Source organism: Lacerta agilis, chromosome 10, assembly GCF_009819535.1.
Source record: "Lacerta agilis isolate rLacAgi1 chromosome 10, rLacAgi1.pri, whole genome shotgun sequence".
Classification (NCBI taxonomy): domain Eukaryota; kingdom Metazoa; phylum Chordata; class Lepidosauria; order Squamata; family Lacertidae; genus Lacerta; species Lacerta agilis.
Genome location: NC_046321.1, coordinates 27,953,134 through 27,975,434, shown reverse-complemented (window position 1 = coordinate 27,975,434; position 22,301 = coordinate 27,953,134). Strand labels below are relative to the sequence as shown.

Below are 22,301 nucleotides of genomic sequence, written 5' to 3'. Positions count from 1 at the left end.
TAAATATGATCAAGGGCACAGTTGCACACCTTTTGAGGATGCTATGGCAGGAAAGTGGCGTTAGTTATGTGTAGAAGCCACTTTGGCAGTATATAAATTAATTACATAATGACCACGCATCAAACAGATAAGGAGTTGAACAGAAGACAAGCTTCTGTGCGATCTTAAGAAAACAGAACATATCCATAAGGAAGTAACAGTATTATGTGGGCCTCACAGCTTCAGTGTTAAAAAAAGGTCGTAAGGATTGATGAAGGTAGCTCAAATGACAAGAGGGCATCTTTCCCATTTTAAACCTGAAACCATGAGTGGTGGTGGGATTTAGCATACACTCACCTCCATCCCAGCTAACAGCTTTTACTTGGATGCTTCTGGTAACACATAACCCTAATTATAACTAAAGGGCCTAGCATTGCTAACTAAACCCATATCTATCTATGCATTCTTGCTAAGCTACTGTGGAAGTACATCAACACAGTTTATCTGCTAAGCGTTTCACAGCTTTGGGGAACATGTGCCGTTAGCTGCTCCAGCTAACACAGGCATGTGGTTTGCAGGCTCAGTTAAGATGACCTGCACTATTGGAAGAGATACACCATCCTATCAGGGTCCAGTGATAATTGCTATGCTCTTTGGTCTATGGCAGAATCCTTGTGAAGTGTTTTGATGCCCTTGCATGCAACAAGGGAATAAAGGCCAGTTCCAACAGTTTTTTCCTAGAAAGCAAGTAGAAGGATCACATGGTCAAAAGCAACTCTTGCTTTGTATCAGGCAGGAGTTGCATAATCTGACATGCAAACATAGCAGCATTCTGGAAGGTGTGTGTGTGTGTGCGGCTTGCATTACAAAAATACATTGGCCAGGTTTTCCTGCTTTTTTCATCTGAAATACAGAATAAGGGCTAGGAAAAATCCAGGCTGTTACAGGAGGGTGGATTGCAGTTAAACCTTAGGAGAAACTTCTTTAAAGGTAAGAGCAATCTGACAGTGGAACAAATTGCCTTGAGGGGTGCTGGGCTTTTGATTACTGGATGTCTTTGAGCAGATAGCTATTTGCTGGGAGTGATACAGCTCCAGATTCTCTGCAGTGATGGGGCAATGTTGGGCGAGGTAGCCTGAAGAACCCCAGCTGATTTTGAAATTAGGCAGTTTTAGAGGCTTGCTTCAGCTCACCATGCTTGGTAGGCACCCTGTTGTGCTTCTACAAAGGACTAGGTCAACTTATGGGTGGGTGGGGTGGGAATTTCTAATAAACTTGTGTGTTTTTTGTAGGCAAAAGAAAATATAGGTATCTTACTCTTATCTTTGTACTCTCCAAAAAGTGGGGGGTGTAATAAGCACTGATTTTTAATATATTGTCTACCTGTTCTCTAGTCCTCATAAAAGAGCTTGATGGCTAGGTTGTACTTGGGAGAAAATGGAGAGAAGTCTGTTTAGGGGTGTATAAATCCCATGTTGATCATTGTGGGGTAGTTTCCCTCAGTTGGGCTCCATACAATTATTTATGTGGATGGGCTTCTATGCTCTATTAACTGCATGGAAAGAAAGGATGTGTTTAACAGACCCTAAGTGCAACAAAGTGATTAAAAATAAAGAGTGACAAAATGAATGCATTTGGAAAAGCATGACACTTACCTGGTTCTAGGGTCTACTCAAAGCCACATTAAGCAAAGAGTCAACAGTTGAAGAATGCTGGTGAGTCATGCACATAATGGCTTCATGACAACTATATGCATTTCATGCTTGTGTCAGCTCCCTGACCAGTGGCAAGGTGCTCATATGGCATTTGCAAGGCGACAGCAAGTAGGAGGCACCTTCCAAAGCACGACTTCTTTGCCTGCTCCCTTTACTTTTGACCTGGCCTGTTGTGCTCTGTAAAGCACCATGCACACTGATGGTGCTGTATTAATAATAATGCTTCTCCTATGAAAACAGTTATATACAAAGTGTGCTTGGATTTGTATCTAAGACTGTATGTAGCCTGTTGCAAATGCTGCACTGTTCCGTTCCTTATTTTCTATCTCTGGATTGTAATTTATGCCTATGCAAAAGAAACTCGAGACAATAAACATTTTTTTTTTTTAAAAAAAGGGTGAAGCTGACCATTGGTGAAGAGGGGACACTGTTTGGCCAGGGTGAAGGCTAGAAGCAGTAGTGAGAAGAGACTATGCTGTAAATAAGGGTAGAAGTACTGAAAATAGAAGTGTAAAAAATTAAAACCTACCATTCCAACATATTTACTAAATGTTAAATTCATTCTCTCCAGTTCCTATCATCTGAAAGATCACCACCAAGGTTTGCCAATACTTAAATCATTTTCCATGTGTTTGATGGGCTTAACGGACCAGCAGCATTTCTCCAGGAGATGCACCTTCTCACAAGGAGGGAGGATGCTATAACTAATGAAGTTTCCCCATGTGTCACTATTAAAAGAGAAGCCCTTTCCTCCTATTAAAAGTTTGGCAATACCTTTTGACTTTCGGCTTCTGCTTAGGTGCTGAAGTTCACTAGTATACTGCCCGGTTGCCAACTTTTATTCCTTTGCCTTTAACAGCCGCACAAATAGCAGGAATTCAGCAGATGGGAGCTAGCATGATTGAAATGCAGTGGTAAGAATGTCTAGGACTGGGGAAGGCACTGGTTCAAACCCCCACATTGCCATATAAAGCTTACTGAGTGACCTTTGGTCTCTGCACCTCACCTACTGTACTTCATAGTGTCATAGTGTACACTGCTCCCCAACCTTGAGCTGCTTGGAGAAAAAATGAGGGGGAAATGTAAAATACCTATTGCCAACACAAGAGGGTACAAAGTTCACTTGCACTGGAATATGTGGATGCTGTTCACCTGAATATTACACTGTGGCCCACTGTAGTCTTCCTGATACACTACTCCCTCTTTAAAAGTTTTGTACTCTTGTCAATAATAGCAAAAAAATAAACAAAATGAAAGTAGGGGCTCATTTTGCATAGTGAGCAAAGTGACCCTTCTCTTGTGGCCAGCACTACTAGCACCCCTGACTAGGCACAAAAACCAAGGTGTGTTCCTAGCAAAGGAGAGCAGCCAGCCCTCCTCTCAAGGAGTAGCTTCAGCTTTGTATAGTGCCTGCTTGAAAACATCTAAGTCTGCCCTCTGACACATGCAGAATCAGAGGTACCAACAGTCACTGCTTCATTCCCTCTACAGTTGGAAGAACTGACAAGCAACAAAGCCTTTTAATTTTAAAACTTTAAACAAACCTTTCTTTTTATTTTTATTATTATTATTACATCATGCCAGCCTCAGTAGTCTTTAAATGCTGGTCACAAAACAGAACACAGCACCATGTGGCTTTTTTTTTTTTTAATGAAAACTTCAGCACTGCACATTCCTCTTTCAGAACTAAGGAATGAAAGGAAAAGACAAAATAAAAAGGACACCACACCAAGGTCCCCACTTCCCTTGGAAATAGGCCATGAGGCTGATGTCGCTACCAGGCGCCCAAGGCACCAAGTGATACAGGCTGCCGTCTTCCTTTAGCCACAGCACGCTCCATTCTCTTCCCCAAGGGTGCTATTAATACTGTCACTGCTTAGGATGCTGCCCACAAAGTTTCAGGCAAGAAAGTAGCCATAAACCATGCCTACCTACTCATCAGTGCTCACTCTTAGCTTCTGGAAAACTCCAGCCATTCAAAAATGTTAGGATGATGTTGGAGACAGTAATATGAGTGACATGGGGAGAGGCTTTAAAAGCTACAAACCAGTGAACTACAAACCTGGTTTTTGTTTTTAAACAAAAACATGATGCCAGTTAAAAGTCAATTCAGAGTAAGTGCCTCAAAAAGAAGCAGCAAATGTGTATCAAAGTTATAAAATCCTGAACATGTGTCCAAATCTAAAAGCACAGCTCAGAGCTGGCTCCAGTAAACCTCTTCCTACTTTTACACAGTGAATGTGTCCAAACCCATGGCAGTTATGACTCTGAGAAGAGGCTGAAATGAGGGGTGCAAACTGGCTTCTAGACACAAAGAGGCCCATGCCCACTTACAGGCAGAAACACCCATCTCCCTAATGAGGAAAAATGAATCCTTGCATTACACAAATATGCAGGGAGAAGTCGCCCACTGACAGTGTCAGTTCTCGAGGAGGGGAAGGAAACACAGCCTTTAAAGATACACTTGGATACCATGGGGAAGAAGTGGGTGAGTCACAAGAAGCCAACTTGCAACGTCTCTCCCTTTCCCCAATCTGACGTAGCTGGTTAGAAAACCAGATACGGCAGGATTCAGAATATGCAGGCACCCATGAATGACTGCAAGAAAAATAGTACGTTTTGAACACAAGGCCCAAAAAGGATTGTGTGAAAGGATTGTTCCACCAACAATTCCAAAGCCACCAGTGCTTTTGTGGCCTGCTCCACCTCCTCCCACAAGTCATGCTTTTAAAGCAAGCTTACAAGTGCATAATTATGAGATCTAGGATCTCATATCAATCCAGCTTTTGGGATGCTGCTGGGGTGTGTGTGTGTGTGTGTTCCTTCATGTTGATTACCAATTGCAGGCATTGGTACATTAAACTAAAGGAGGCCACCCAGGGCTCACGCAGTTCAACTGGTGTGAAAGGAGAAAAATTCCTACCTCTTCCGAACCAATTAGCATATTCATACTTGTATGAATGGGGTTTCAGGAATTCTTGATTGCAGACCATGGACACAGGGTCAGTTTCAAAAATATATATATGACAGGGTGGGGAAGAGAAGAGGAGGCAGTTACCTTACTCTTTATACCTGGATCCTCCCGATTCTTCATCCGCACGCATACCACACACAAACATCCACCATAATAAAAACTAATAAAAAATCATGACTAAGAGCTCACGATGTACAAAATGTTTGGGCGGGGGGGGGGGGTTAAAAAGGGAGAAGGCGGCAGCTGGTCAGTCCCACGTGTGCTTTTGTCACCTTCGTTAGCTTAAACTGTAAACCCTGCATCCGTCCCCCCGGTGGCTCCTCTCCAGGAGGGGAAGAGGAGGAGGAGAAGTTCCACAGTAGCAGATCAGTTGGGATGGATTTTGGTTAGGCTGCTCCGGCTTTTTGGGTTGAAGAAGGGGAGGGTGTGAATTCCGCAGAGATTAAAAACGATGTTCAGCAGCCACCAGCAGGAGTCACAATAGCCCCTTGAGACTTCACTTTATGGCGCTGCCCTCCACGTCGGCGGCCACCTCCTCCAGTCTTCACCTGGGGGTAGAGAAAAAGAGAGCTCAGGTAAGGGCAAGGTGGGGAAGGCAGGATCTGAATCTCTCAGCCCTAAACTGAACAAGAGGAGTGGGAATGGACAGTGTCAACCAACCGTATCCAGAAGTGAAAGGCAAGGGTGGGGAACCTGTGGTCCCCCAGATGATGTCTGACTCAAGGCAAAGGATGTTGGAAGTTATAGTCCAACATCTGGAGTGCCACTGGTCTTCCATCCCTGGGGGAAAGAAAGAACTGAAGTTGTCTTTAACCTTTCAGGTCCTATGAGCACCTTTGCAATAGGTCAAGCTTCTACCAAAGCAAGCAGAAATTCTAAAAGGAAAATTTTAAGACTTTGGAGGGGAAGGGGATGTCTTGCAATGGTGGCCTTTTATCCCCAAGGCAATCAAGTCAAAGCAACAGAGGATGCAGAAGTACCTTGCTGCCCTCTCGGTTGTGGGGCTCTTCATCCAGGGCAGGCTGAAGCAAGGCAGCAAGGAAAGAGAAGCATAGGTGAGCAGAAGGCAACAGACATCCAAGATGCTGGACAAAGATCAGCAGAGGGGAGAGCAGTCTCTTAAAAACTGACACCAAGTGAGTACAGCAAGAGAGGAAACAAAGCACCAGCGATATAGACAGAGGCTATGACAGACTCCTCCCCCCCCCGCCCCCAAAGATAAACTCTGGAGGAGAGAAGAGTACAGCAAGGACACCAAGAAGCCACATTTACACCCAAGATGCAAAGCAAGAAAGCAGCTCAGATTCTTTCAATCCTATTCTTAGAGGGCACCCTGTAACATTTGTATAAAAGAGCATTTCTTTGCTACAATTATCATCGTAGCTGATGCTTGCAATTGCAGCATTTAAACCTCACCCCTCCAGTTTAAGGAGTCTCATAATAATGCCAACACACACTTAAAATACAGCAAAGTGAAAAATAAAAGAGCAAGGGAACTGAGACTAAGATTTCACTTCAGCAGGAAGAACTTCATTTCAAAGGTTCAGCAACCAGATGACCCATGAAACAGAAGGCTGAGAGCTCCATCATTTGTCAAGGAGGTCCTTCTACAGCCTGTGCACAACTGCGCAAGAGGTCCTTCTCTGAGCTCTGCATGTCCTTACTGCACACAGCAAAGACATGCATAAGGAAAGCCCAACCGATAAGCTGCAGAACAGCAGCAAGGCTCCAAAGGGGGAAAGTTAACAATACAGTTATGGGCAAGCAGGGGCAACTGGCCAGGGCCTCACGCCAGGCCAGGTCAGGCCTGCTGTTTCTGCCCACTTGGCAAGGCTCTCACCCTCATCCCTTCCTAGAGCCACTTCACAGCCAGCCACTCACTAGTATTCAGGCACAGGAATAGGAGGCAGCAGGTGAAATCTGGCTCACCTTAAAAGGTAGGCATGTTTACTACAAAAAGCTTGAGAAGCCATGAAAGATAACTTTGGAATGGGTGGGAGGGCACAGGCTGTTCTGCATACCTGAGGCTGTTGGGCACTCGAAGGTGCTGAGGGGGCTGCTCCCAGCGAAACCGCATCATCTGCCACTGTGGGACTCGCCGTTGCCATGCCAGCCTGGGCTCCCCCTTCCTCTCGCTTGGTCAGGGGCCCCTTTTTCGTGGACTGCATCTTGATCTGCTGAGGCTTGGAGTTCATTGGAGAGTTATTTGTGGTCTGGAGTAACTGCCGGTCGAAAGGATGGTAGAGGCAAAAAACAGAATTGTGCTTGTGATGTTGCTTTCATTTTAAGCACAGAGTTGGTTTAAGCAAAGTTCACCTTTGACATTAAACAGGACCTCAATATGTTGAAAGAAAATGCTCTTCCCCAGGGAGGCTCGCTTGGCACCTTCATTACACATATTTAGGCGCTAGGGAAAACCATTCCACTTCTCCCAGGCCTTTGGCTAATTGAAACATTTTATGGCCTTTTAACCGTGTGTGTGTGTGTGTGTGTGTGTGTGTGTGTTTAGTTTGTTACAATGTTGTGTATTTTTGTGTTTTTATATTGTAAACTGCCCTGTGATCCCATGATGGACGGTATAAATTTAATAAATAAAATAAAAGGACTAGGAATGGTGCGCGCACACAGCAACACACCAAATCTCATTCACACCTGCACAGCTCTCTTATCTCCCACTTCCCCTGCAGTGGGAAGGGAAGTGACAACAATTTCCTCTCTGTTCTTTAATCACTTTCTGTTTCATGTCTCTTATTCCCTGCAGTAGGGCAGGTAGGTAAGGCAGAGGTGTGATAGCAACATCTAAGCCTTGCTGGGCCATGCGCCAAGTCAGGATGAAAATAGTCTCCTTTCATTATTATTTTTAACCCAGGTCATGCATGAAACTGCCTTCTGTCAACAACCAGGTCCCACAAAGTTCCCATGATCTTTAAAAAAGTAATTTATAGAGATGGGAAGAAAGCACTTGAAGGCCAAGCAACTTGCTCTTCACCCAGAAAGGAAGCAAGGCCCACACAGCACATACTAGGTGGCTGGGCTGGCAGAAAAGTTTGGCAAGTATTTAAAAACTTGGCCATTTGAGCAACATATTGTTTAAAAGGAGGAAGCATAGGTGGGCAAGACTTCCCCCTTCAGCATGGGAATACAGGAATTAGTGGAAGAGTGTCTAGCAGGGTTATATGCAAGTCTGGGTTTAAGGTTTGTTTGTTTTTTTTAAATCAACTAGCAATGCTCACTCCTAACCTAAAGACAGGGAAAAATCAAAAGGAAAAGGAGAACAGAGCCACTAGTGCATATGACACGGTTTCAAGTCCTCACACTGCAAACTTCAAGGAAGGTATGGAAATTCTGAGAAGCCAAGCAACTTCCCCATCATCATCTGTCAAGAAGCTCGAGTTTTCACTAACAAACTAGAGGGAAGGAAGGTGTCTGTAGTACTGTACCTAAGGCATGCACAAACTTTGAGAACCCATGTCCTATTGTTCCCCAAAAGCTCTGTTACCTTGGTGATGGTACCCACAGCTTTGGTACGCCCTTCACGGAAAACCAGCCGCTGGTCTATGTGCAGGTACTCCGGGGTCTTGATGAAGCGGAAGTGCACGGTTGCCTTGTCTCCTGTGCGTAGACAGTCTTTGTCCATACTGAGGATAGTGGCTGTCTGGCGGATGCTGCCACAATGCACTGTGAACATTAAGATTCTCACTAGCACTCAAACTGCAACAAGCGGACAAATCTCAGTAGCACAGGGTACCCTGAACTGCCACCAGCTATGCTGCTGCATGCAGATGCTGCTAAATTCACAATACAAGCACCTTACGAATCCACGTTTGTCATCAGGTCTATTCAATTTCCAGCGAACTGGCATCGTCAGAAGATAATCTACGTACATAGCACTAATCTGCTCAGCAAGCCAGCCGTACCACCATGCCTCATAACTTCCATAGGGAAGGCTACAGAGGCCAAGTGCAATTCTTCCATAGCCATCCACTGAACCCACAGCTCAAGTGGGATTTTGATGAAGGTGCAAGTCAAGCACCCCTGGTGACAGATCCCATAAGAGCCTTCTATCACTTTCCAAATTTGATCCACAAGGTATCGCTTTCTCTTTCAGCCCATCCTCTTGTGGTTGCTGCTCCTCGTAAATTTGTCGGTATCAGAACTTAAACGACACAACCACAAATTAATTCGATACCCAGGGCCAAGGCAGGAGGAGTGTGTAAGGGACACACACACAAAAAAACCCTACACATACCCATAGCCTGATAACGTGGACTGATGGTGGTAGGATGATGCAGAACCAGAATCTCAGCTTCAAATTCCCAAGACGCTTGAGGATTTAATCGGGGAGACACCATCACCATGCCTTTCCGGATAGAGGAGCGCTTGATCTGGAAGTGCAACAATTTAAAGCATAATTTAGCAATAAATTCACTTAGGGTGATTTTTTTAAAAAGAAATCTATATATTTTCCTAGCATTTTACAGATGAAAGACTAGATAAGCCTCTTTTGGGATGGAATGGGATGCCCATACAGCCAAACATAGTGCTGAACATGAGTTTTACAAAGGTGTTGAAAGAAACATGAGAATGAAATAATTTCAAAAGAAAAAAACTTCAAGGGATGGTTTGGGTTAGCACAAAATTGCTATCATTAAGCTGTCCTTCCTTCATCCCCTATGAGGACAAACTTCAGTCCCAAACACACTTACGTTGCCTAAATGATGCAATTTGAATGCCAGCTTTAAGAAGGAGAAATTACAAATGTCCATCCTTCATGGATGTAGAGAAGTTGGGATGCAATAGTGAAAGTATTCCTTTGGCTTTCTCTCTGCCAAATAAATGACTCACTTAAAAGCACAATGTCCACTGCTACCTTTAGATAAGTTTAGTCCTAGCATGCCTTTGCAATATTAGACCCTGCAAATAAAACCTGCTCTCAGCCCCATATATTAAGCCTGACAAGTTGCAATCCTAAAAACAATGACTAGGGAGAAAACCACATCTGAATGCTGCAGGACTTGGTTCCATTACCCAAGGATGAAGACAGGTATGATTAACAGCTGCATTTCATATGTCCCAAACATGAAGAATCAGCCACTATATGTTTCTCCTCAGCTGTTCTGGGTGCAACAGAAAACCAGCCAAGCACCTAAGAGAACCCCATCTGAATGTCCACTATCTCCTCCCACATTCTACCTTAAAAATGACAAAATGACACCATTAAGGCGGCCCAAAAACCAGCACTAATATTCTCTTTCCCCCCAAGCCTATTTTATTTACCATCTAGTCTGATGAAGATTTCTAGAGAACTTAAAAGTTTGCATTTTATTTTATAGCATTAGGGATTGCCCTCATGTGGATTTTGGAATTTTTTCTTATGGGCCAACTTAACTAGCTTTAGTTTTTGTGCAATCTGAGTAAACATTCTTATAACTGCACTGACAGTTTCCCAAAAAATGTTCATTTTCTCACAACAAAAAAAGCAATGTAATACCCTTGGCCAATGAAGTCCACACTCACCTTCTTCAGAGCAAAGGAGGCAGTCTGTCCTCCTCGAACCTCTTTGACGGGCATGCGCTTGCGGTGGATGGACTTCACAGCAATGGGCAAGAAGTTACCCAGAGGGTCTGGGCCGAGCAGCAAGGTGTCATTTAACTTGATCAGGCCTCTTAGTGTTGTCCCAGACACCACTGTCCCTACACCCTGCATCAGGGAGAAGTGCAAAAGGCAAATGAATTAGTGACAATGGTAGAGCAGAATCAAGCCAACATCCCCATTCCTTCCTCCTTGAAGTGAGACTCTCAGCACCACTCTCCTTACTGGAACAGAGTAAGTGTCATCTATCTGGAATTCTGCAGGCTCCTCTTCCCTGTAACTGGTCCTTGGAGACAGGAGATTGAGAAACATCTTAAGCAATTCCAGGTTCTCACCGGTGACATTGGAAATCTGGAATATTGGGCACATCCTAATTGGAACAGAGAGAGAAAGAGAGAATGAGAACATACAAGTTATTCACAGTTCTAAGTTGGGTTGATCTTAATACTTGCAAAACATCACAGGTGCTGGTTGGCATGTTCAGTATCGGAAGGAAAATTCCCTACAGGGAAGTACTAGCTGTAGTACCCTTACCCCTAGCGACATTCAGTTAAATAATTTTATATCTACTTCTGTTTTTTTCTGGGATGGCAGCAAAAGTGCCCACTCAACTGGAGAGTCATCTTGCATGGTCAGCTTCCTTTTAAATCACATGCTCTAGTTAGATGAGATGTAATATTTACATTTTTAGTTCCTACAATTTTACTCTCTTTCCCCCTCTCTCATCAGCAGTTGGGACCAAGCCATTAAGAGAATGGCCCGGCAGACATACCAACCATCATCAGCTGTCCATGATATTTCAAGAGGACAGACCTAACACAATGCTAGCTGCCAACCTCATGCAACTGTTCACTTCCTTCATTTATCCCAGCTTTCCAGTATGGCTTATCTTCTGATCCATACATACGACATCCACATTTTGTGGAAGGGTGTCTCATGCAATAGATCAGTAGCAGACTCCTGGCCAGACTTCTTGCAAGGCCATTCGCTTCAGCCTGTACACACATGCAGAGCCATTCCTTTTCTGCTCCTAGCCATCACCCCCCATCCTCCAAAGTCCTCTGCATGCGTTCATCCTTGCAGCAACTGTGGATGCCAGAAATGGATTCAAAGCAATAGAGGCAACTCCACATGGTTTATCATAATTTGACCTTGGCATTTCCCACTCACTGGCAAGAAAAACAAACTAATATACATGGCAAAAAGAAAGATGATTCCAAAAGTCCACTATAGCTCCAGTCCTGGTCATTTCTACCGCCCATTTTCACCTCTTTGCATGCATTTCTTACCCAGAAACCTGGATAATCTGTTTTGAACCTGCCCAACAGAACTAAAGGCGCAGATCCCACCAATTCAGGATCCTTGCTATTTAGCCTGTAAACATATTCCACATCTCTGTTGCAAATTCCTTATACTGCAACTGGAAAAGGGCCTGTTTGTGCTCCCAACCAATTATCATCCCAGAAAAGTATTGGGGTCAAAGTTCTAAGCCCATGTTATGAGCTGACAAAGAGTGGTCCACTTTGCTTTCATTTCTGTCACCTTTCTGAGCTGAAGTTGGAGGCAGTAACGATGACATCATCTTTGCTCTGGACCAGGACAGGGATCTTTCTGCATCCTGGGGACTTCAGAAGTCGTTGCAACAGCTTCAGGGTTTCTTGATGAATAAAATGGAGAGGATTAGATCAATATGCCCTTTCTTGCATTCAACTTTAGTGCCTTAGTTTATTTACCTAATTTTAAGACCTTCTAAGAAACAGACCTTACAGTGGTACCTCTGGTTATGAATGGGATCTGTTCCGGAGGCCTGGCCGTATCCCGAAGATTTCGTAACTGGAGGACCGCTTCTGCGCATGCGCAAAGTGCTTCTGCACACACACAAGCGGCAAACCCACTTCCGAGTTTGCTGCGTTTGCAACTCAAAGATTACGTTACCCGAAGCTAACGTAACCCGAGTATCCACTGTATGTCCTAATATGTAAAACTACAGAATTCAAAGAGAGTGTACTTTCTTTTCCCCATGATTGTGTGTGTGTGTGAGCAAGCTGGGATATTGTTACAGTTGTCAGCTTTCCTAGGATTTTATATTTAAAAGGAAAGCTATTTAAGTATCAAAAACATAGAGAAAATGCAGGAGTCTTTGACACGAGTTAGTGAAATTGGGTTTTAGAGGTTGTAGTATGGGGGTTCTTGTGCCCTTAAAAGATCTTTTCTCTCTCCATGTCTGGATGTTGACCACAATGACAAACCTTTCCCAGTCTGACACCTCCAGATTTCTGGATTACCATGCCCCCATTATGGACCATTGGCCATATCAACCAAGGATGATGGGAGCCATAGTAAATGCATCTGGTGGGCAGCAGGATATTGATCTGAAAAACAAGCCAGCTATTACAGCTAGTATGTATTGTACTTCCATTGCTATTCTAACTGTAGAAGTTGTCAAGCTAAGCCTCGGAGAAAGAAATGAGTTCAGTATTGCTACTAAGAAGCTATTAAAAGATTACATACAATCCAGAATTTTGCATAGGCTTTTCTGTACTACGCATCCTGTGTCAATTTCAGGAAGCCTGCAGGGAGACCATGAAATCCAGCTCTTATGACTGAAAGGCTATCGTTTTCACAAGAAAAACTAGGAAGTGTTTTTTTGCTTGCGAACTGGTGGTTCATTTTGTTTGCTTACAAAGCTAGCAGTGCTACCAGAGCTTTGAAAAGATTCCAATTCTAGCCAAACCCTTGTCTCAAAATTTGCCCCGGGCAGTGGATTCCATGTCTAATTGCTTGTTGTGCTAGATGCTCCTCTAAGACAAGACCTTGTCTTTGCCAGAATAAAGCAATTTCCCCACAAATGCTTACTGTTATGATGAGGAGTGAAAACAAGATGTGCACATGAAAGATGGGTGCCAAGATATATGCAACATCATGTACACATTTTACAAGCACCTGCTTTGAAGCACACTGAATGCTAGGTCTGCCTGACCAATTCTCAAATTTCCATTTTCTACCACAGTGCTAGCTGCACATTGCAGAGGTTCCTCAGTCATCTTATGCAGCAAGCAACAGAAAAGCCAATAATTGCAGCACCAGAAGACCATGGGTCTCTTGAACAGGAGCCCACACATTTTGAATGAGCTTGATAGCAAACCATTTGCTCTCTCGCTTTCCACTGTGTAGCCCCAAAGTGCATTCCTTTTCTATTTGATGCCCAGCATCTGCCACAAGTGATCATCTTTGTGGACCTCTTCTCTTGGAAGTGCGTAATTACATACAGGGGAGAAGGCAATAATATTTCCTAAGCAGTCATTTTGGTTGCAGAGTTTATGGCTATTGACCACAATAGCTAAATGGTTTCTCTATGTTCAGGGATACTGTGTAAATGAACATCAGTTGCAGGAGGGGAAACAGCAGGGAAGAGTTTCTGCTTTCGTTTCAGGACGCACCGTGTTGGGCCCTGTGGGGAAAAGGCTACACTAGTTGGTTCTTTCATGACCCTAAGAACCAAGAAGTGAACAGATGCAAAAAGTCTAAATCTCAGCTGCCTTCTCTTTCCCATAAGCTTATTTACAGCAATTAGGGAAGAATACAAGTCAAAACATTACTTTTGAGCAGCTTCACTGTTGCAAAACAATTGTTTTAGAACTGCTGATTGTTGGATAAACATTCCTGGGGGGCACGGCAGACCCGCAGTGCCTCTGAGCATTTCCCATTAGGCACGTCTCTGGCTGGCATGTCCCTTCAGCCCAGAGTGCCTCTCTATGACACTTCTCGTATGAAAAGTGCACACAAGTCTTCTGGCATCATGCAGCAAGAAGAAGGATACATCCGTAGATCTAAACTATGTTTTATTCACAATATATACAGAGAATCCATTATCACATCTGTGTTCTCCAAGCTCTGGCAGAACAAGCAATAGGCTACATACAGCTAAAGTGAAAGTACAGTACAATAACACTCTCAAATGGAAGAGATAAGACAGTCTTCCGTTCCCACACTTCTCAGACACTCGTGTGATTTATACTAATCAGACTAGCCAACACATCGGCTACGTAAAATCCCAACAGTTTTAAGAGACCAGCTACAGAGAAAAAATTGTACATCAAATAAGTCTCAACAAGTAAGAAGCAATGCAGGTCAGGAATTGGAGATGGCTAGAAAGAAGAGTTTGCTTAAATGGCTCCTTAGTAGAGTCTGAAGACACACTACCAAAACAGATGGCAAACACTTCATAGGAGAGAGAAGCTGTTTGCGCCATCTTCAGTTTATTTTATTTATATACCACCCTTCACTCCACAATCACAGGGCAGTTTACAGGCAAATACCTTGGAGAATGTTAGCAGGACACATGTCAATCTTGGTCACCACCACAAAGACTGGGACGTTGAGCGCCAATGCAAGGCCCAAGTGCTCCTTGGTCATCCCAACAATTCCTGCATTGCTGCCAACCTGTATCAAGGAAAAGCACAATGAAGTGGGGAGTGGGGGAGGCAGGCAGAATTTTAAGTCTCTGTCTAGATACACGGCTACGACTTTGCTGGGCAGCGTAATGCAGACACACCAGAAGAGAAGGGCCAGAATTCTCAATTACAGCCAACTCCCGATTTGTGTGGGGGTTATGTTCCGGGTCATTGCACGCTTGCATGAAATCACATGCAATGGAAACCCTGCTCCGCCCAGCCCGCCTGGCCCATTTTGGTGACATCTTTCCTGGTCACTTCCAGGGCCAGCACTGTGTGCATGTGCACAGTCGCACACATATTGGTTGTGCCTAAAATGAGTGTTCCCCGTACCCCCAAACTGGGGAACTCTGGTTTAATGTCAATTAACAAAACTGGAAAATAATCTAGCATCACAATCTAGGGATAGGAAACCTGTGACCTTCCAGATGCCCTTAAACTCCAAGTCTCATCATCACCACTAGTGATGTTAAATTCTCGAGAATAATCGTTTGGCGAATATTCTTGAGAATAATCTTGATTAATGAGAATATTATACCATTGAATGGCACTGCAGAAACCAGTTACTGGCACTGAATAAAAATATAGAAACGTCAACTGTTTAAATCAAGGCCACCTCACATGATGTTACACATAATTGTATAGGCCTAGGTACTTTAAGTGTAGAAAGCATTAAAACTACTTTCTGTAATAATGATTTTAAAAAATCACACTGTATGGCCAAGGGTATAGAATTGCTAAGAATAAGGTCACACCAAATTAGAAAAAAGGCTATTACAAATAGTTGAAATACATACAAATTCAAATGTTCATCAAATTAAATGAATAGCATTTTTAAAACTAAAAAAAAATCAAAAAAATCTGTAGCTCACATTTCAGAACTGCCAATGGTGAATGATACAATGCCCAGTAATGTAACTGGATCAAATAAATCATTATTCATTACTTACATTAGCAATATCACAGCTTGACTTATTATTTTTAAATGTGGGTTGTAAAACTGGTTCTTACATTAGAATTTACAGTTCATGGAGAATATTCTTCAGAGAATATTCTAGCAGAGAATATTGTCAAGAATATTCTCATTCCTGAGAATATTCTCCGGAGAATATTCTCACCTCACATCAATAATCACCACCCACCAACCATGTTGGCTGGGGCGAATGGACTTGGGAATCTAACAACATCTGGAAGGCCACATGCTTTCCTTTTCTTGACATACAGGTGAAACTCGAAAAATTAGAATATGGTGGAAAGGTTCGTTTCTTTCAGTAATTCAACTTAAAAGGTGAAACTAATATATGAGATAACTCGCTTTGCATGTCATGAGTCTATGTCAAGCCTTTATTTGTTATAATTGTGATGATTAAGGCGTACAGCTGATGAAAACCCCAAATTAACAATTTCAACTTTGGGTTTTCATCAGCTGCACACCATAATCATCACAATTGTAACAAATAAAGGCTTGAGATATCTCGCTTTGCATGTCATGAGTCTATCTCATATATTAAACTCCAGTAGCTAATGAAAACAATTGCTTACATAAATGGACTTTTCCATGATATTCTAATTTTTTGAGTTTCACCTGTATACCATGGTTGATGAAGCTGGGAACAATGTCCCAACTGAGCCACTATCTCAGAATGTATCAGCTACCCCTTAATGTCATTCTGCAAGCATGTCATCAAGTGGCAGGCTGTAGCTCTTATTGATAAAGGCTGATATGGGATACTGACCCATGAACAGAAAACTAAGCTAAAGAATTTCTATACCACTTCATCTCCTCACAAGAAAGCACCTGTCTGCAGTTTGGACTACCTGCCAATAAATCTGAGAATTCTTTGTTTATGTGACTGAAGCACACATACTCCAAAACCAACACAGGAATGTGCCGCAATGGGAGGAATAGTTTGCCTCTCATGGTTGCGGAAAAAAATCCACTGATACAGATAGAACCTGAGACAAGTTGTGTTAAGCCACTATGGCAGAATTAGGTGTCCTCACAGTGCAGAAAAAAATATTTGTTGTTGTTGCTGCTGCTGTTGGGGAGACCAGCAAGGACAAATGTCAAATTAAGTTCTGGAAACAGGTACCGAACCTTGAATGCTTTGCACACGCAACAATATCTTTGACACCGACACATGGGCAGGAGGCACTTCAGAAAAAGCTTTTCTGAACTTCATGTTGTTTTTGCTTACAGCATTTACTTATGTAGAAGCTTGCACCCGTAACTGACGCATGAGCATGAATGGAGAACTCAGTTCAATCCTTAACACAGGCCATAAATCACCCTCAGATAGGCAAAAGAGGAACATGGTGAACCACAAGAAACTGTCCTCCAAGCAGTTTGTTCCCAACCTTGAAGCCTCCAACATTCTACAGTAGGAAATCACCACTTACAGAGAGTGACATGGCCCACGGCCCCAACTAATTTTTGAGCTCCTGTTCACAGTAACAGTGGGAATTCTAGCCTATATTGTTTTCATTAATTCCTTAACTCTCCAACAAAAAAGATGGGAAAGTGCTGTGGATGTTAAGAGCCCCTTTCTGCTACTGACATCCCACCACCATGGCACAGCTTACCATTAGCATGCAGAAGTCAGGTAGGTGCCCAGTCATGCCAAAGACTGTAGTCTTCAGGTACTTCTCATGCCCAGCCAGGTCAATGAAGGTTATGACCTTTGTTGACTTCTCACAAATCTTAGTCCACTCCAGACTTCCACCGTGGCTGTCAGGCTTGTTCACTACATTGCCCTCACTGTCAAAGCCCAATATGTCATTGCCCACGCTGCTAGTACGGCCCGATTCGATCTCGTGCTTGTGGCGGAAAAGCTTTTGCCGGGCAAAGCCACGTCCATTGTCCAGCTCACCATGGGTGAGGACACCCAGCAGCGTGCTCTTCCCTGCGTCCACATTGCCAACCACGGCTACCCTATAGAAAGGCAAAAGGAAGCCATCAGAATGTCAGCGGTCATGTGCAATCTCTGAATAAGGCTAAAACCCTTTAAAAATGAGTAAAAGACAGGAGCTATGGGGTTTCATAGAATTTTAGAGCTGGAAGGGACCCTGAGGGTCATCTAGTCCAACCCCCTGCAATGCAGGAATAGGAAGCTGTCCCGTACAGGGATCAAAATTGCCACTTTGGCATTATCAGCACCATGCGCTAACCAACTGAGCTATCCAGGCTTACACATAGCACATACAGGGCAAAAACCTACAACAGCAATCCTTTCAATCAGATACTGCTTGATCAGCCAAGTATGTGCACAAGATCCTAACCACTAGCTTGTATACAAAGCACAGAGGAAAGGAAAGTTAATTAGTAAGGAGAGGCAGTCACTCCCATAGCCAAACCAGAGTTTCCAGCTTCTCACCACTACGTGTGCAGGTTATAGGAGTAAGCTTCCTGCTGACAAACACTCCTTCTACCTATCTCCTTACCTGACCTCCAGGAAATCGTTGTCACCCACTCGCTTCCGCACCAGGTAGTCACGCACTTTGCCTCCTGCCTCTTGATGCTCCCGCAAGAGGATCACATCTGCATCTATTTGCTCAGCCATGCTCTTCACGGTGGCGTAGGATGCTTCCATATCTGCATCACTGAGCCCGTACTCAGTCCCATCTAATGTAGGCATGGGGAAGAAATAAGGAACAGCTGCTTCAAATGTTTTGTCAGACCAGGAGTTACTTTGTCATTAATATAACCTCACCAGGGTCTTGCCTAAGGTGGGCTGGGCAAGGAAATGAAGAATCCGTTTTAATTTCAAATGCTTATTCAATGCAATGCATTTAACTGTTCATTTAGCCCTATTTCTCCAGGCTAAAGAGCGTCAATCTCAAAAGTTTGGAAGGAAAGGTGGGATGTATGAGAGTCAATTGTGCTACCCTCTTCAAAACCTTGGCTCCATTAGTTGAAGACACAGCAAGAAGGTCATTACCTAATCCCACAGCCTACTCTAGAGGTAGCCAAGATGCCCTCCAGATGTTTTGGACCACTGTTGCCATCAGACTCAGCCAGCATAGCCAATGGTCAGGGCTGATGGGAGCTGTAGTTCACAAAATGTGGTTGACTCCTCCTACCCTAACCCATTAAATGCTGATAATAGTCAAGAAACTTATGCTGGTGCAAATCTAACATTTGCTACACTCCCCCCCCCCCCTGTTTCTTTGAAGACTGAGCAGATTGACATCACCTGAGCCAAGAACACCAATGCCAAAACCACCAGTCACTTCAAAAGCAGCAAACACCCTTTAATCTTTTACATTGGGTGGTGGGAGTAGAGAAAAATAAATATGTAGCACTACCAAAAAAAACTAAAACCCCCAATTAGAGGAAAAACATTAACTGCTCTAAACATTTTCAACTTGCAAAAAAAAACACCCATGACTGCATGCAATGCTAAGCTAAACCAGGGCTAAGCAACAACAACCAAACATGCAGCTACCCAGAGTGAAAACCGTGGCTGCTTTGTTCCTCCACTTGTCCTGCTTCTGTTTCACTACTCAGAGCCAAACCATTGGGCTTAGTGTTACATGCAAACCGAAACTTGAGGATTTCCTCACTCAACAAACGGTAAACTTACTGTAACAAGATTTGCTCTTGGTTTACCATTCACAGTTTGTTTGGGGAAAACAAACAATTCACTAGCTGCTAGAATTATGCTCAGATCATTTGAAGCACTCATTCATGGTTGAATTTAGCCATAACCGTATTGAGTCTACCCTGGGATTGTGAGAATAGTACACATCGGCAGCACACAGTAACAAGGGGATCTCTGTGCCAGCCTCTCTGGGAAAGTGGTGCTCTTCAGCATATGGTTTGGAACACATCATTAAATTATGGTTTAATAGCAGACAAGCTAAAACACATCCCATTTTTACCCCACATGTCATTTGAATGTGATATACTCATTCAAAACACAGGTCAGCACTGTTTACTGAAAGCAAATAATTACTACTAGGCATATGTGGCCAACATGCAACACAGCATAAGCTGCATGCAGGAATAATCCAACAAATTTATTTGTATTATGGAAGAAAGGCTTTTAGATCTAATATAGTAACTGTCCCATCCCACAAACACTGTACTTCAAGCAATACCCTGTTTCTCCTAAAATAAGCCATAGCCATAAAATAAGCCATAGCAGGATTTCTATGCATTTGCGAAATATAAGCCGTTCCCCAAAAATAAGCCATACCCCGAAAATAAGCCATAGTGACGTGGTACCTCCCATTAAAACAGCCTGGAGAGGCGTGGCTATGCAGTGTACCAATGCAACACGGTTAAAATAAGACATCCCCTGAAAATAAGCCATACTGTGTTTTGTTGAGCAAAAATAAATATAAGACGGTGTCTTATTTTAGGAGAAACACGGTAGCTGCTTCTGTTGAAACCACTATAGCATCTTTAGCTTGGCTTGTGGTATTGAAGGAGGAAACCATGCTCACCTGATCCTTGTCCAATGACATAGATGGTCTCCCCGCATCCTTCATCGATCCTTTCCCACATCTGCCGCAGCAAGCTATCATACTGCTCTGATGTTGGGCTCACCATTACTAGCTGAAAATAAACCAGGTATCTGTGTTAAACATCCTGATATGGAGGAGGGAGCCAAAATCACCGGCACTAACTAGTAGATGATTTTCTAGAGGCTACATTCTCTCAAATTGTTTATGAACTGTTTTTCAAGAAGTTGGTAATTATGAGACTCAGCTTATACTCAAAAGATATGTAATCCAGTCCTTTGGGGGGGTTATGACAGCGGAAATAAAAAAGGGTTGATATGACACCAAGGAGCCACAAAGTATAAAGGGAAATTCAGAAAGCTTAGCAAAAGCAGTGTGAAGAAGGCTGAAGTGTGTGTGTATACACATATATAATGTTCATTATAAAAACACTGTAGATCAAACAAATTCTTAGTAATGTAAAAAATATTCTGCTGCTTTGTGATGGCTTAAAACAAAAAATAAACTCAAGGTACTCCTATTTTATTCATGAGTTAGAGCACATGAAAAGCCACTCCACTTTCCCCTGAGACTTCCATTTACCAACAACTGCAGAGGTCCCACCCACCCCCCAAAAAAATTGCAAAGCACAACAGCCCCAGATGCCTGAACTTACTAAATGGCCCATCATCACTTTTCATTGATACTCTGCTCTGAGATTTTGTCCCTTTTGAGCATATCACATGATACCCATCCAGCAGGTTAACAGTCATGCAGGTATCGCTGCCCATTCTTTTGTTTAAACATCGCTCCTCATTCCACTTCAGGGTAGTACTACAGCACCTGCTTAACAATTTCAACTTTAACTTCTTTTTTTAAGCAATGCACTAAAAAGGTAAGCAGAAGCTTGAACTTTGCACTTAGAAGGGCTGTATTAGCACAGCACGAGGGTGTTGTTGTTGTTGTTAAGGAAACAACAAACGGGGAAACAACAACTTCAGCTGAAACCCTACATACGCTTAAACCGGGAGTAAGCCTCGCGGAAAAGAATGGAACTTATTTGTGAGCAGGCATTATTTACAGGGCTGGGCTGCGGGGCTGCAATCCTAAACGTGCCTAAACGTGGAGTAAGCCCCACTGAAAACGGAGGGCCTTACTTGCGAGTAAGCCTGTTTACGGCCCCCTCTGCTCGTCCTCGTCTGAATCCATTCTCGCGTGCCACGTACACCAGCCCGTACCCTTGCAGCTGCCGCCGCCGCCGCCACCCCTTGGCGACACTCTCGCCCTCCTTGTGCCTCAGGACTCGGGAGGGGGGCAGCTGGCCTCTCATCGCTTCAGGAGGGAGCGTCGGCAAGGGGCCCGGGGTACCCACTCAGCGCTCCCTCAAGGGGGCTGAACGAAGTGCCCGGAAGGACATGAGGAGGCACCGACACCAGACCGAACGGAGCCGGGCGGAGAGAGAGGGAAGTGCCGGAGCTACCTCCGGGCGCGTGAGGAGGACCAGAGAAGCCAGGATCCGGAGTCCGGACTGGCGAGGCCCTCGGTCTCCACTACCCACCGGCCGCCGGGCCTACCTTGCTGGTGAGGTCGAGCTCGGGCTCCCCATTGAGCACCTCGCCGTCCTCGCTGTAGTCCGAGTCCGCAACCCCGCGGTGGAACCTGGAAGAGGCCGCCACGGCCCCGCCATGAGAGGCTGGCTCCGGGGCGAACATCGAGGCCGGCACCGGCGAGCCCCCCATCGGGGAGCGACTTCGCTCCGTCGCCATCTTGGCAGCCCCGGCCTCCTTCTCCTGCCTCATTAGCATAGGCCCCGCCCACCCCTCGCGTCGACCAAGCCGGAGGAACCCGCCGAGCTCCGCCCCGAACGGGCCTGCTTAATAATTTAGTACCCTGTTGACCAATCGGGGAGCAGCGCTATTAATAATTGCTGCACTGTATTGCTATGACAACCCGCAGCTAGAGCTTATTAATATGGATGAGCCATGCCTCCTTCGAAGAACCTTTCTGCGGTTCCTCCGGTTAAGAAAATAAAAGCAGCGGCAGCAGCGCTACTGGGTTTTTTATTTATCTCTACGCGTATTCTGGAAACTCCGGGTGGGAGAGGAGCGGCGTTATATTTCCACCTGCTCGCGGCCAATGGGA

The 22,301-nt window shown here is 44.2% G+C and overlaps 1 protein-coding gene across 2 annotated transcripts; it reads right to left on the bottom strand.

The window, feature by feature from the left end:
• Positions 1–4,697: 4,697 nt before the first annotated feature.
• GTPBP1 (GTP binding protein 1) lies at positions 4,698–21,964 on the bottom strand. 2 transcript variants are annotated; one of them, XM_033161625.1, is made up of 13 exons: positions 21,734–21,964; positions 20,163–20,274; positions 18,156–18,336; positions 17,298–17,646; positions 14,580–14,703; positions 11,803–11,917; positions 10,486–10,630; positions 10,186–10,368; positions 8,918–9,053; positions 8,168–8,346; positions 6,690–6,890; positions 5,649–5,690; positions 4,698–5,216 (listed from the first exon to the last, which is right to left on the bottom strand). In XM_033161625.1, exons 1-13 carry the CDS (start codon positions 21,962–21,964, stop codon positions 5,124–5,126), a joined length of 2,091 nt encoding a protein of 696 aa, XP_033017516.1. In that variant the 3' UTR covers positions 4,698–5,123. The 2 variants fall into 2 exon arrangements, with proteins under 2 accessions (XP_033017516.1, XP_033017517.1); XM_033161626.1 differs by lacking the exon at positions 5,649–5,690 and having other exon boundaries at positions 21,734–21,963.
• Positions 21,965–22,301: the final 337 nt, after the last annotated feature.

What these genes read in the sequence shown, in the direction of transcription:
- GTPBP1 (XM_033161625.1), bottom strand. Translation starts at nt 21,964, where the DNA reads ATGCTAATGAGGCAGGAGAAGGAGGCCGGGGCTGCCAAGATGGCGACG. An exon ending in TCCAACTTCAGCTCAGAAAG is followed by an intron (nt 10,631 to 11,802) that starts GTGACAGAAATG and finishes TGTTCCAATTAG; the next exon opens with GATGTGCCCAATATTCCAGA. An exon ending in ACAACCGAGAGGGCAGCAAG is followed by an intron (nt 5,217 to 5,648) that starts GTACTTCTGCAT and finishes CTCTACCCCCAG; the next exon opens with GTGAAGACTGGAGGAGGTGG.